The following is a 13,341-nucleotide window of genomic DNA, read 5'->3' on the forward strand; positions in this document are numbered from 1 at the left end:
AGCCTATTCCTGTTTCTATGTTCTACTCCTTTCATACATTGTTAAATTTCACCCTATTAACATTAGGTACTGATAAATTGTCAGGCAGTTTACACCTCATCAGTTCAAATCTAAAAGGCATTTTCATCCAGATGTTTACCCTTATCAGTATCTCATCAACTCAATTATGAATCGAATTGTTTTTTTCCACGATGGTGTCGACTCGTATCATGCTGTCTCATAGATGCTTGCTGATCTCAAATTTTGCAGTGCTACCTATCTTCCCATTTTCATAATCCACTTCTTCAACCACATCTCTGGTATCCTCCTCTTAATGTGGAGATGCCGGCGTTGGACTGGGGTAAACATAGTAAGAAGTTTAACAACACCAGGTTAAAGTCCAACAGGTTTATTTGGTAGCAAAAGCCACACAAGCTTTCGGAGCTGCAAGCCCCTTCTTCAGGTGAGTGGGAATTCTGTTCACAAACAGAGCATATAAAGACACAACCTCAATTTACATGAATAATAGTTGGAATGCGAATACTTACAACTAATCAAGTCTAATCAAGTAACCCCCACAGAGTTTCACTGGCTGTCTTGTCTGGAGACAATACACATCTTTTTAGCCTGTCTTGATGCTCTCTCCACTCACATTGTTTTGTTTCTTAAAGACTATAGCCAAGTTCCGCACACACGAGGACGGCCTCAACCGGGATATTGGGTTCATGGCACACTATTTGTAACCCCCACAGAGTTTCACTGGCTGTCTTGTCTGGAGACAATACACATCTTTTTAGCCTGTCTTGATGCTCTCTCCACTCACATTGTTTTGTTTCTTAAAGACTTGATTAGTTGTAACTATTCGCATTCCAACCATTATTCATGTAAATTGAGGTTGTGTCTTTATATGCTCTGTTTGTGAACAGAATTCCCACTCACCTGAAGAAGGGGCTTGCAGCTCCAAAAGCTTGTGTGGCTTTTGCTACCAAATAAACCTGTTGGACTTTAACCTGGTGTTGTTAAACTTCTTACTGTATCCTCCTCTTATCCATCTATGAAAGCCACCATTGATAACTGACTGCCCCATGTCAAAATTAAAAGATCTGTTGGCGTTTTACAATCATGAAGTTGCTGCCTTCTGCTGCTTGGAGGAATTGTTGCCCCCTCAGATTTGGGTCTGTCTCTAAGTGCTGTTTGGATGAGTCGCACAGGATTGAAACAGCCTGAACAAAACTTTGTGATGTGCTAGTTATGGGTCCTTATCCCCTCAGCCTTTGACACAACTGACCAAACCATCCTCCACCAATCTGGCTCCTTCATTGCCTTGCTTGGTAGTGCTGCTCCAGCTTGATTCAACTCTTGCCTATCCAGTTGTAGCCAGAGCATCGCTATTAAAGGTGCTTTATCCCGCTTCACAGCACCACCTTGCAGTTCCCCATCACGCCGTCGTGGTTCCCTCCTTTCCCATATCCACATGCTGCCCTTAGGTGACAGTCTAAGTTTAAGTTTATTAGTGTCACAAGTAGGCTTACATTAACACTGCAATGAAGTTATTGTGAAAATCTCCGAGTCGCCACACTCTGGCACCTGTTCGGGTACACTGAGGGAGAATTTAGCATGGCCGATGCACCTAACCAGTACGTCTTTTGGACTGTGGGAGGAAATCGGAGCTCCCAGAGGAAACCCATGCAGACACGGGGAGAACGTACAGACTCTGCACAGTGACCCAAGCCAGGAATTAAATCTGGGTCCCTGGCACTGTGAGGCAGCAGTGCTTGCCACTGTGCCGCCCATGTCTTTAATAGACATGGGGTCAGCTTCCAATATGTATTCTGATGGCATTCAACTCTACAAGTCCACTATTCCTGTCGACCCTTCTGCTGCTGCTATGATATCGGACTGCCTGTCTGGCATCCACTCTTGGGTGACAGTTTCCTTCAGCTAGCCATTGAAAAGACTGAGGCTCTGCTCTTGACCCCTGCTATAAACACGCTGCTCTTACAGCTGGTCCCATTTGCTTTCACAGTCACCACGTTATGCTAAGCCAGATTGTGTGCATCCTCCGTGTTCTTTTTGATCCTAAGCTATCTGTATACATCTTGCCGACCTCAGTTTATCTGCAGGAATTGTTTTCCTTGGAGCAGAGAAGGCTGAGGGGGGACCTGATTGAGGTGTACAAAATTATGAGGGACATAGTGCAAATACGAAGAAACTTTTCTCTTTAGTAGAATGGTCAATAACCAAGGGAAAGGAGATTTGAGGAGAAGCTTTTTCCATCCAGAATATGGTAGGAATCTGGAATTCGCTGCCTGAAAGGGTGATAGAGGTGGGAACCCTCAACATTTAAAAAGCATTTAGATGAGTTCTTGAAATGCCATAGCATACAAGGTTATAGACTAATTGTTGGAAAATAGTATTTAAATAGGTAAGTGCTTGATGGCTGTCTTCAACCTGATGGGCTGAAGAACCTCTTTCTGTGCTGTTAAGTTCTATGACTCTGTTATCCAGGTGAGCCCCACAACCTCTGTCCTCATTATTCAGCTTGTCCTAAATCCACCTCAATCCTCCTTATACTTGTTTTGAATAACAACTAACATATATAAGCAAAAATAGACAAATTTGACACAGCACCTGAAAGGATAGGTGGCCAAAAGTCTGATCAAAGAAATAGCTTTTAAAAGATGAAAGAGAGAGGCAAAGAGATTTTGGGAGGGATTCCAAAGCTTGGGACAGCTAAAGATATAGTTCCCTACTTTGGGATATTCGAAATGCAAAAGAGGCCAAAGCTGAAAAAGCACCAAGTTCTCCAAGAACTCTAGGGCTAGTAAAGGTTGCAGAGGATTGGAACACAAGATGGGAACTGCAAATGTGAAGTTTTGGTGGATTGCCACAAGCCAACATGTCAGTGAACATGAAGACACCACCCTGAAGGGCCTTGGGACACCTTTGTAAATTTGAGTAAATCAAATTGTGTTTTAAGTTTGTGTTTCTTGCACACAGCAGCTTTTCTGCATACCCTACTGTACCGAGCATGTTTTTCTCATATCATGGTATCTAATATTTGAATGAATAAGATTTGAATTAATCTATGAAATGTGAGCTAGAATGCAAGAATGAACTTTTATTATATTTGGTATTTACAGGTAACCATGCCTGGGATCCAATCAACAACCAGTCCAACAGTAACATTAGTGCAATTGCCTAATGGGCAGACTGTTCAGGTCCAAGGAGTTATCCAGGCAGCTCAATCATCAGTTATACAGTCGCCTCAAGTTCAGACTGTCCATGTAAGTTCCACTAAAGTAATCATATGCTTCAGGTATACTATATTGATCCAAATATAAACTGCACTTGACAAGCCTGAAGAATTAGTTTTAAGTTTGAGATCAAGCCCACATGTAAGCATGAATTATTTTCCCAGGGCTTTTGCTTAAATGTGGAAAGGGGGGTGTGGTTGATGTGTGTAATTGAGCTTTCAGCTTTCGTTTCTGTGTTATTTCTGGTGAATTGCTGCTCAATTTTATTTTTGTGGTTGTGCTGTACGCAGGTTTTGTTTTTGGAGAAAATTTTATCATGGAATCCCTACAGTGCAGAAAGAGACCATTCAGCCCATCAAGCCTGCACCAACCACAATCGCACCCAGGCCCTATCCCTGTAATTCCACACATTTACCTTGCTAATCTCCCTAACACTAAGGGGCAATTGAACATGGCCAATCAACCTAACGCACACATCTTTGGACTGTGGGAGGAAACCCACGCAGACGGGGAGAATGTGCAATGCACAGCCACCTGAGGCCAGAATTGAACCCGGGCCCCTCGCACTGCTGACCACTGTTAAATTCAGCATATAGAGGAGGCAGAACTGAAGCATAGATTGTTACCATTCTTCCTTGCTTTATGTTTTGCGAAACAATTAATAGTTTTCTCATATTATTGCGAGCTTCAGTGAAAACCTTTGCAAGAGGCTTGCGGAACATTTTATTCAACATGAAGCTTTATTTCCTTCATGCTTTTGTTAGATACCATTGCATTTCTTTTGCCCTGAATTTGTCCGTCTTTGTTAAAAGAAAGCTACTCAATAGATTTTCACTTGACACATGGGATAGCATGCCAGAAATTTCCATTCCCTGCACCATGACAAAGTAATTCACGAGGCCATTCTGATGTATCACATGGTAAGACATTTTGTTTGCAGCCAGAACTTCAGCGTGAAATTTTGTGATGTTTTGTTGCAAAACTAACACTCATGATAAAGCTGACTCCCAGAGAGGTTTTAAATTTGGTGACTGGTGTCATGATCCTGAGCCAGATACTCCATGAGTACATAGAGCTTAATAGGATGGAGGGTTATAGGTAGGTCGAGAAGGTAGGGATGTGTTCAGCACAACTTGTGGGCCGAAGGGCCTGTTTGTGCTGTAGTTTTTCTTCTATGTTTCTATATGGGGGGGCTGGTGGCAGGGGAAGATCCTGTTAGAGACCAATAATGTTTTGTTTGAAGGGGAAAAAATTTTAAATTCAAAACGTCTGCTTTTGGAGTAAAGCCACAAGATTCCACGTGTTTTGAACAAACAAAAAAAATTCAGGATGTGGTCGGGTTGTGGGGCGGAGATCCCATTAGGGACCAATAACGTTTTGTTTAAAGTTTAAAAAAAAGATTGTGGTTCAAGACTTCAACCTTTGGAGTAAAACCACAAGATTCCACATGTTTTGAACAAGCAAAAAAAGAAACATTACTATAAAAGTTCAGATAGAAAACTTGCAAATCTGCCTTGTATTCTAACATTCAGGGTAAGTATGAGGTACGTGTGAATTAACAGATGAACTGTGGTCGAACATACAACACAGAGTAAATGATAAATGCAACCAATACCGAGTCCATGGATTTCTCAAGACCCCACCAGATGTCAGTAAACACCAAGCCAAACAGTCTCGTTAAAACTCTGTTGCACTGAAGGGGAATTCCCATCTTCATCTTTGAAGATCTCTCCTTGGCATTTGCTTCAAAATCCCTCCCACTTGAATGGCTTTCACAATGACCCACTTACTTGGGTTTTAGCCTTACCTTCTGGGATTCCTTCTTGAATTCCTGAGTACATTCAATACCAGTGCACTTGCAAATCCATGGCCATTCCAAACACAACACGATTGCACCGAAGGGGTACCTTTTCCACGGTGGCCTTCTTCATTTGAAAGCGCTGTCTTTCTTTATCCTTTTTTTAGTTTTACTTAACTGAGAGCTGTTCCTGTCCCTGTATTTGTGACACTTACAGACTGACTTCCCAAAACTGACTGACTGAAACTGACCCTTGAACTGATCCCATTTCACAGATAAGTTCATAAGATATAGGAGCAGAATTAGGCCATTCGGCCCATTGAGTCCGCTCTGCCATTCGATCATGGTTGATATGCTCTTCGTCTCCATTTTCCTACCTTCTCCCCATAACCCTTCAACCCGTTACCAATTTAAAATCTGTCTAACTCCTCAAATTTACTCTCTGCCCAGCATCCACTGACTTTGGGGTCGCGAATTCCACAGATTCATAACCCTTTGGGAGAAGTAGTTTCACCTCAACTCTGTTTTAAATTTGCTACCCCTTATCCTAAGACTATGACCTCTAGTCCTAGAATGCCCCACAAGAGGAAGCATCTGCTCTACGCCTACTTTATCCATACCTCAATTTGATTTCCCCTCATTCTTCTAAATTCCAGAAAGTATAGGCCTAAACTGTTCAATCTCTCTTCATGCGACAAACCCCATATCTCTGGAATCAATCTAGTGAACCTCCTCTGAACTGCCTCCAATGCCACTACATCTTTCCTCAAATAAAGGGACCAAAACTGTGCACAATACTCCAGGTGTGGCCTCACCAATGCCTTGTATAGTTGCAACAATACTTCCTTACCTTTATATTCTATTCCTTTAGCCAAAAATGCCAACACTCCATTCGCTGTCTTTATTATCTGCTGTACCTGCATGCTATTTTTCTGTGACTCGTGAACGAGGACACCCAGATCTCTCTGCACCTGAGCACCCCGAAGTCGCTCCCCATTTAGATAATAAGTCGCCTTCCCATTTTTCCGACCAAAATGCTTCTTTCTTATCCATGTTAAACTCCATACGTCTTATTGTATCTATATCCTCATTGCAGCTTACTGTCCTGCCTATTTTTGTGTCATCTGCAAATTTGGCTTTTCGAGCCTTCTATCTCTGTATCCAAGTCATTAATATAGATTGTAAATCGCTGGGGTCCAAGGACTGAACCCTGTGGCACCTCACTGGTTAGTTCTTGCCATCCAGAACAAAACCCATTTATCCCGACTCTGTCTTCTGCCCATCAACCAGTCACCTATCCAAGCTAATAAATTACCCTTAATCCTATGTGATCTAACTTTGTGAATTAACCTTTTGTGCTGCACCTTATCAAACGCCTTCCGGAAGTCCAGATATACCTCATCTGTAGGATCCCCATTATCCACTTTGCTTGTCACATCCTCGAAGAACTCTAGCAAATTAGTCAAACATGATTTGCCCTTCATAAAACCATGTTGACTCTGATGGATAGCGTTTTGACTTTCCAAATGTCCTGATATTGCTTCCTTGATAATTGATTCTAACATCTTCCCAACAACAGATGTTAAACTAACTGATCTGTAATTTCCCACATTTTGCCTCCCTCCCTTTTTGAATAAGGGCATTACATTAACATTTTTTCCAATCCATTGGAACCTTTCCTGTGTCCAGGGAAATTTGGAATATTATAACCAATTATAACCGCTATCTCCGCCACCGCCGCCACTTTAGTACCCTTGGATGTAGGCCATCAGGCCCGGGGGACTCATCTGCCCTCGATCACTATAGTTTGCTGAGAACCTTTTCCCTATTGATGTTGATTGTTCTAAGTTCTCCCCTTTCTATTACCTCTGACTTGCCCGTTACTATAGGAATGGTACTCGTGTCCTCCATCGTGAAAACTGAGGCAAAGTATTGATCTCTGCCATTTCAGTGCTCCCCACCATTAACTCTCCGGTTTCATCTTCCAAGGGACCAGCATTCACCCTACTTGACTCTCTTCCCTTTTATAGACCTATAGAAGCTTTTGCTATCTTTCTTAATATTTTGTGCTAGTTTTCTTTCGTAATTTATCTTGGCTCTTTTTATTACTTTTTTAGTACTCCTTTGTTTATGTTTGAAAGTTTCCCAATCTTCCAGCCTGCCACTGGCCTTTGCAATATGGTACACCTTAGTTTTTGTATTTATATTGTCCTTGATCTCTTTTTTTTTAGCCATGCATGTGTTTTTAACCCCCTTGCCATCTTTCTTCCTCACAGGGATATATTTTAGTTGTGAGGACTTGAGTATCTCCTTAAACAACTGCCACTGCTCATCTGCTGTCCTACCTTTTAGCCTCCCTGCCCACTCTACTCAGGCCAAATCTGTCCCCATGCCTATAATTTCTTTTGTTTAATTGCAGAATGCTAGTGTGGGACTCCACTTTCTCACCCCCAAACTGAATTTTGAATTCTATCGTACTATAGTCACTACTCCCTAGAGGATCCTTAACGATGAGGTCATCAATTAATCCCCCCTCATTACACAATACCAAATCCAGAGTAGCCTGCTCCCTGGTTGGTTCCACAACATACTGTTCCAAGAAACAATCTCTAATACATTCAATGAACTCTGCTTCCAGGCTACCTTTGCTAGTTTGATTCTTCCAATCTATGTGCATATTAAAATCAGTAAGAAGTTTAACAACACCAGGTTAAAGTCCAACAGGTTTATTTGGTAGCAGAAGCCACACAAGCTTTCGAGGCTCTGAGCCCCTTCTTCAGGTGAGTGGGAATTCTGTTCACAAACAGAATTTATAAGACACAGACTCAATTTACATGAATAATGGTTGGAATGCGAATACTTACAACTAATCCAGTCTTTAAGAAACAAAACAATGGGAGTGGAGAGAGCATCAAGACAGGCTAAAAAGATGTGTATTGTCTCCAGACAAGACAGCCAGTGAAACTCTGCAGGTCATATTAAAATCAACCATGATTAATGCCCCCAGCATTTCCTGGTTAATACTGTGCCCCACTGCGGAACTACTGCTTGGGGACCTATAGATACTACTTTCCTCTGCTGTTTCTTATTTCTATGATGTGGGGATGCCAGCGTTGGACTGGGGTAAACATAGTAAGAAGTCTCACAACACCAGGTTAAAGTCCAACAGGTTTATTTGGTAGCAAAAGCCACTAGCTTTTGGAGCGCTCGCTGCTCCTTCATCAGGTGGAGATCTGCTTACAAACAGGGCATACAGAGACACAAACTCAATTTACAAAATAATGGTTGGAATGCGAGTCTTTACAGGTAATCAAGTCTTAAAGGTACAGACAATGTGAGTGGAGAGAGGGTTAAGCACAGGTTAAAGAGATGTGTATTGTCTCCAGCCGGGACAGTTAGTGAGATTTTGCAAGCCCAGGCAAGTCGTGGGGGTTACAGATAGTGTGACATGAACCCAAGATCCCAGTTGAGGCTGTCCTCGTGTGCGGAACTTGGCTCTCAGTCTCTGCTCATCGACTCTGCACAGTTGTGTGTCGCGAAGGCCGCCTTGGAGAACGCTTACCCGAAGATCAGAGGTCGAATGCCCATGACCGCTGAAGTGTTCCCCAACAGGAAGAGAACACTCTTGCCTGGTGATTGTCGAGCGGTGTTCATTCATCCGTTGTCGTAGCGTCTGAATGGTCTCCCCAATGTACATTGGTACATGGTGCATTGGGGAGACCATGCAGATGCTACAACAATGGATGAATGAACACCGCTTGACAATCACCAGGCAAGAGTGTTCTCTTCCTGTTGGGGAACACTTCAGCGGTCACAGGCATTCGGCCTCTGAACTTCGGGTAAGCGTTCTCCAAGGCGGCCTTGGACAAGACTGCAGAGTCGATGAGCAGAGACTGATAGCCAAGTTCTGCACATGAGGACAGCCTCAACTGGGATCTTGGGTTCATGTCACACTATCTGTAACCCCCACGACTTGCCTGGGCTTGCAAAATCTCACTAACTGCCCTGTCTGGAGACAATACACAACTCTTTAACCTGTGCTTAACCCCCTCTCCACTCACATTGTCTGTACCTTTAAGACTTGATTACCTGTAAAGACTCTCATTCCAACCATTATTTTGTAAATTGAGTTTGTGTCTGTATATGCCCTGTTTGTGAACAGAACTCCCACTCACCTGACGAAGGGGCAGCGCTCCGAAAGCTAGTGGATTTTGCTACCAAATAAACCTGTTGGACTTTAACCTGTGTTAGACTTCTTACTGTGTTTCTTATTTCTACCCAGGCAGATTCAACATCTTCACCTCCTCTGCTTATGTCATTTCTCATTACAGCACTGATCCCTTTCTTCACCAGCAAAGCTACACCACCACTTTTTTCTTTTAGGCTATCTTTCCGAAATGCCTTGGATATTCAATTCCCAGACCTGGTCTCCTTGTAACCATGTTCTCAGTAATCGCCACCGAATCGTACCCTTCTGTTTCGATTTGCGCCGTTAACTCATTAATTTTGTTCCGAATGCTTCGTGCATTTAGATACAAAGCTTTTAAATTTGTTCTACTGGTAAATTTCTCTACTTTTTTTTTATAATTCCTTGGTGCATAAAGACATTCACCCGTTATGTCCCTCTCTTTTATTGTCTGGTAACCATCTGCGATATCGCTGAGGGGTGACCTTATCGAGGTCTATAAAATAATGAGGGGCATAGGCAAGGTGGATAGTCAATATCTTTTCCCAAAGGTAGGGGAGTCTAAAACTAGAGGGCATAGGTTTAAGGTGAGAGGGGAGAGATACAAAAGTGTCCAGAGGGGCAATTTTTTCACACAGGGTGGTGAGTGCCTGGAACAAGCTGCCAGAGGTAGTAGTAGAGGCGGGTACAATTTTATCTTTTAAAAAGCATTTAGATAGTTACATGGGTATAGAGGGATATGGGCCAAATGCGGGCAATTGGGATTAGCTTCAGGGCTTTAAAAAAAAAGGGCGGCATGGACAAGTTGGGCCGAAGGGCCTGTTTCCATGCTGTAAACCTCTATGACTCTATAACCTGCACTCTTACCTCCTCCTTCAATTTGGGTTTTCTAATTTCACCTACAACTGAACCCAAATCTGAGACCAATTGTGCTGAAGGATGTTATGTGTGGTGTACCACAGGGATCAGTGTTGGGGCTTCAATTTTATACAATTTATATAAATGTTTTGGATGAAAGGACCGAAAATATGGTTGCTAAATTTCCTGGCGATGCAAAGTTAGGTAGGAAAGTAAATTGTGAAGAGGACGTAAGAAAGCTTCAAAAGAACATAGATTAAGTGAGTGGGCAAAAATCTGGCAAGTGGAGTTCAATGGGGGCAAATGTGGATTTGGGAATTTTGGCAGGAAGAATAATAACGAAGCTTGATAGCTAAATGGTGAGAGATTGCAGAGCTCTGAGGTGCAGAGGAATCTGGAGTCACCGTGAATGAAGGTTAGGATGCAGGTGCAGCAAGTAATTCAGGAAGCTAATAGAATGTTATTTATTGTGAGGAGAATTGATTGGGAGGTTTTGCTTCATTAGTACAGGACATTGGTGAGACCACATCTGGAGTATTGTGTACAGTATTGGTCTCCTTATTTAAGAAAATATGTAAATGCATTAGAGCAGTTCGGGGAAAGTTTACTGGACTAATACTAGGGTTATCTTACAAGGAAAAGTTTTAGAGGTCTGGTTTGTATCCACCAGAATTCAGAAGAGTAAGAGGCGACTGAAGGATATTGATGGTATATCTTTAAGGCAGAGTTAGATTTAACAAGGGGGTGAGAGGTTATCAGGTATGGGCAACAATGTGGAGTTGAAGTTACAATCAGATCAGCCATGATCTTATTGAATGGCAGAGCAGGCTCGAGGGTCTACTCCTAATTCATATGTCCGTATCATTTTTATGGTAATTTTAGTTTGCCTAATGCTTCTAGGATTATTTCTTAAGGCAGTTTCACTGGAGAGTGAGCGCAGCTCAGATACAAATATATTACATGGAAACACGCTGAGCCATGCAGGCGTTTATACTCCATATGAGCCTTCTCCCACCCTATTTTATTTAATACTAACAACATAGTCTTATAATCCTTTCCCCCTCGTGTTCATCCAGCTTCCCCTTAAATGCATGTGTAACATTTTCCCCAACTATTCCTGGGATGAACTCATGCCATGGTCCATTTGGAAGTACTCCGTGGACCAGATGTTTATCATTTCAGTCGCCCCAGTGTGCAGTATGACAGGTTGATGAGTAAGTGTGGGTGGAGGAGGAGGAGATGGCTAGCACAGTAAGCTTGGATTACACAAGTGTTTGGAATTAATTATTGGCACAAACAAAACAGAACTGGTAAAGCTCTGAAATTATCAACACAGTTGGTTGAACAGTAGGTGACTCACTTCCCTTGGTTCCAATTCAGCATACATTCCTTTGTGTGCTTTGTCTGCCTTAATTTAACAAAATAAATTTGTCTTAAAATTGCCTTTGCACTATTTGCATGTGAAGATTTGTGATCTATTTTTAAATGAGTTCATATTTTTTAAGATTTTGGTTGAAGTCAGCATGTTAAGCATGCCCACAGATTAATACCAGAAAACGCAATTTCAGGTGTTAAGTTAAACGTTTCATCATCTTTTCACACTCTACATCAGGCATTTCCACATTAATTAAAGCTCTCCTTGTGGAGTAAAGCTTTCATTGCAATAAAATTAGATTTTCATCCGATTAGTTCAGACTGAATTCTGTTTCAGGTTCCAGAAATTGAAGGGTAGTATTTAATTGGACCTGCAAAATGTGATCCAAGCAGTTGCTTTTGACACTTGCATTATGATGTTTCTCTGCTCATTTAGAAGTATTGCATCATGTCTTTAATATAGTAAAAGATTTTTTTTGGAAAAAGGGTGCAGAACATCCAACAGAGTTGTAGAACGTGAGCAGGAAAATAGAGGCATAGTACAGGGCTTGAGGACAGGGAATTTCCTGAGTGTCATGGTGTGGTGGCTGAAGGTTATTACTGATAGTGGGATGGAAGCCAGATAGATTATTTAATCAAATTTAATTTGAACAATAATTTGTGGCACAACATTTAAGTTTAATTTCCCAGGTTTTACAATGTTCCTTTTTAAGCCTTCCCATATCTTGATTTAATTTATTTAACTCTCTCATCCTGTTTCACTTCCTTGTTACTATGAGCATTATAAACCCAGTTAAAAGCTGGTTAGTCAGAATTTATAATTTATCAGCAGACGCTGATTAGAGCCTGCAGGATTGGGGGTGGGGTGGGAAATAAGGATCCAATGGAGTTTAGCAGAAATGCTTCATCCATACTACAGATTTTAAATTATAGAAATTCACAGCAAGAGGTGGCCATTCAGCCCATCGTATCTGTGCCAGCTGAGAAAGAGCTATCCAAGCTAATCCCACTTTCCAGCTAAGTCCATAGCCTTGCAGTTTACAGCACTTCAAATACCTAATAAGTACTTTTCAGATTCGATGAGGGTTCCTGCCGTAACCCCGCTTCAGGCAGTGAGTTCCACTCCCCAACTACTGGATTTTTTATATTTTATAAAGTGTGCATGAATCTTAGAAACCCTACAGCACAGAACGAGGCCATTCGGCCCATCGAGTCTGCACCGACCGCAATCCCACCCAGGCTCTACCCCTATATCCCGACATATTTACCCACTAATCCCTCTAACCTACGCATCCCAGGACACTAAGGGCAATTTTTTAGCATGGCCAATCAACCTAACCCACACATCTTTGGACTGTGGGAGGAAACCGGAGCACCCGGAGGAAACCCACGCAGACACGAGGAGAATGTGCAAACTCCACACAGACAGTGACCCAAGCCAGGAATCGAACCCTGGTCCCTGGAGCTGTGAAGCAGCAGTGCTAACCAGTGTGCTACCATGCTGTCCACTGAAAAATACTTATCTTCAACTCTCTCCAACATTAACTCTGTTTCTTTCCACGGATACTGCCAGGTCTGCTGAGTTTATCCAGCATTTTCTGTTTCTACTTTAAGTCGATGCTTCCAGGTTATTGACTTTTCTGCTAAGGGAAGTCATTCTTTCCTATCCACTCTGTCAGGGCCCCATAAATTTATATTCATTCAAAAAATCTTCCTTCAGCCTTGCCAGTTCTAATGAAAACAAGCCTAGCCTTATCCAATCTTTCCTTATAGCTAAAATTATTAATTCCTGGCAAGGACCTCGCAAATCTCTCGTGCATCCTCTCCTGATCACATCCTTCCTGTGTCCAGAACTGTAAACAGTACTCAAGCTGTGGCCTAACTAGTGT

At 42.2% G+C, this 13,341-nt stretch overlaps 1 protein-coding gene across 5 annotated transcripts in view; it reads left to right on the forward strand.

Annotated features, from left to right (window-relative positions):
* Nucleotides 1–13,341, forward strand: part of creb1b (cAMP responsive element binding protein 1b) — an 82,539-nt gene that overhangs the window by 46,857 nt on the left and 22,341 nt on the right. For all 5 annotated transcript variants that reach the window (XM_078228924.1, XM_078228923.1, XM_078228928.1 and 2 more), the window contains one exon: nt 3,123–3,266. In XM_078228924.1, the coding sequence (XP_078085050.1) occupies nt 3,123–3,266 (144 nt within the window). The remainder of the gene's footprint in view (nt 1–3,122; nt 3,267–13,341) is intronic.

This window comes from Mustelus asterias, chromosome 14, assembly GCF_964213995.1.
Source record: "Mustelus asterias chromosome 14, sMusAst1.hap1.1, whole genome shotgun sequence".
In the NCBI taxonomy this organism is placed as follows: Eukaryota; Metazoa; Chordata; class Chondrichthyes; order Carcharhiniformes; family Triakidae; genus Mustelus; species Mustelus asterias.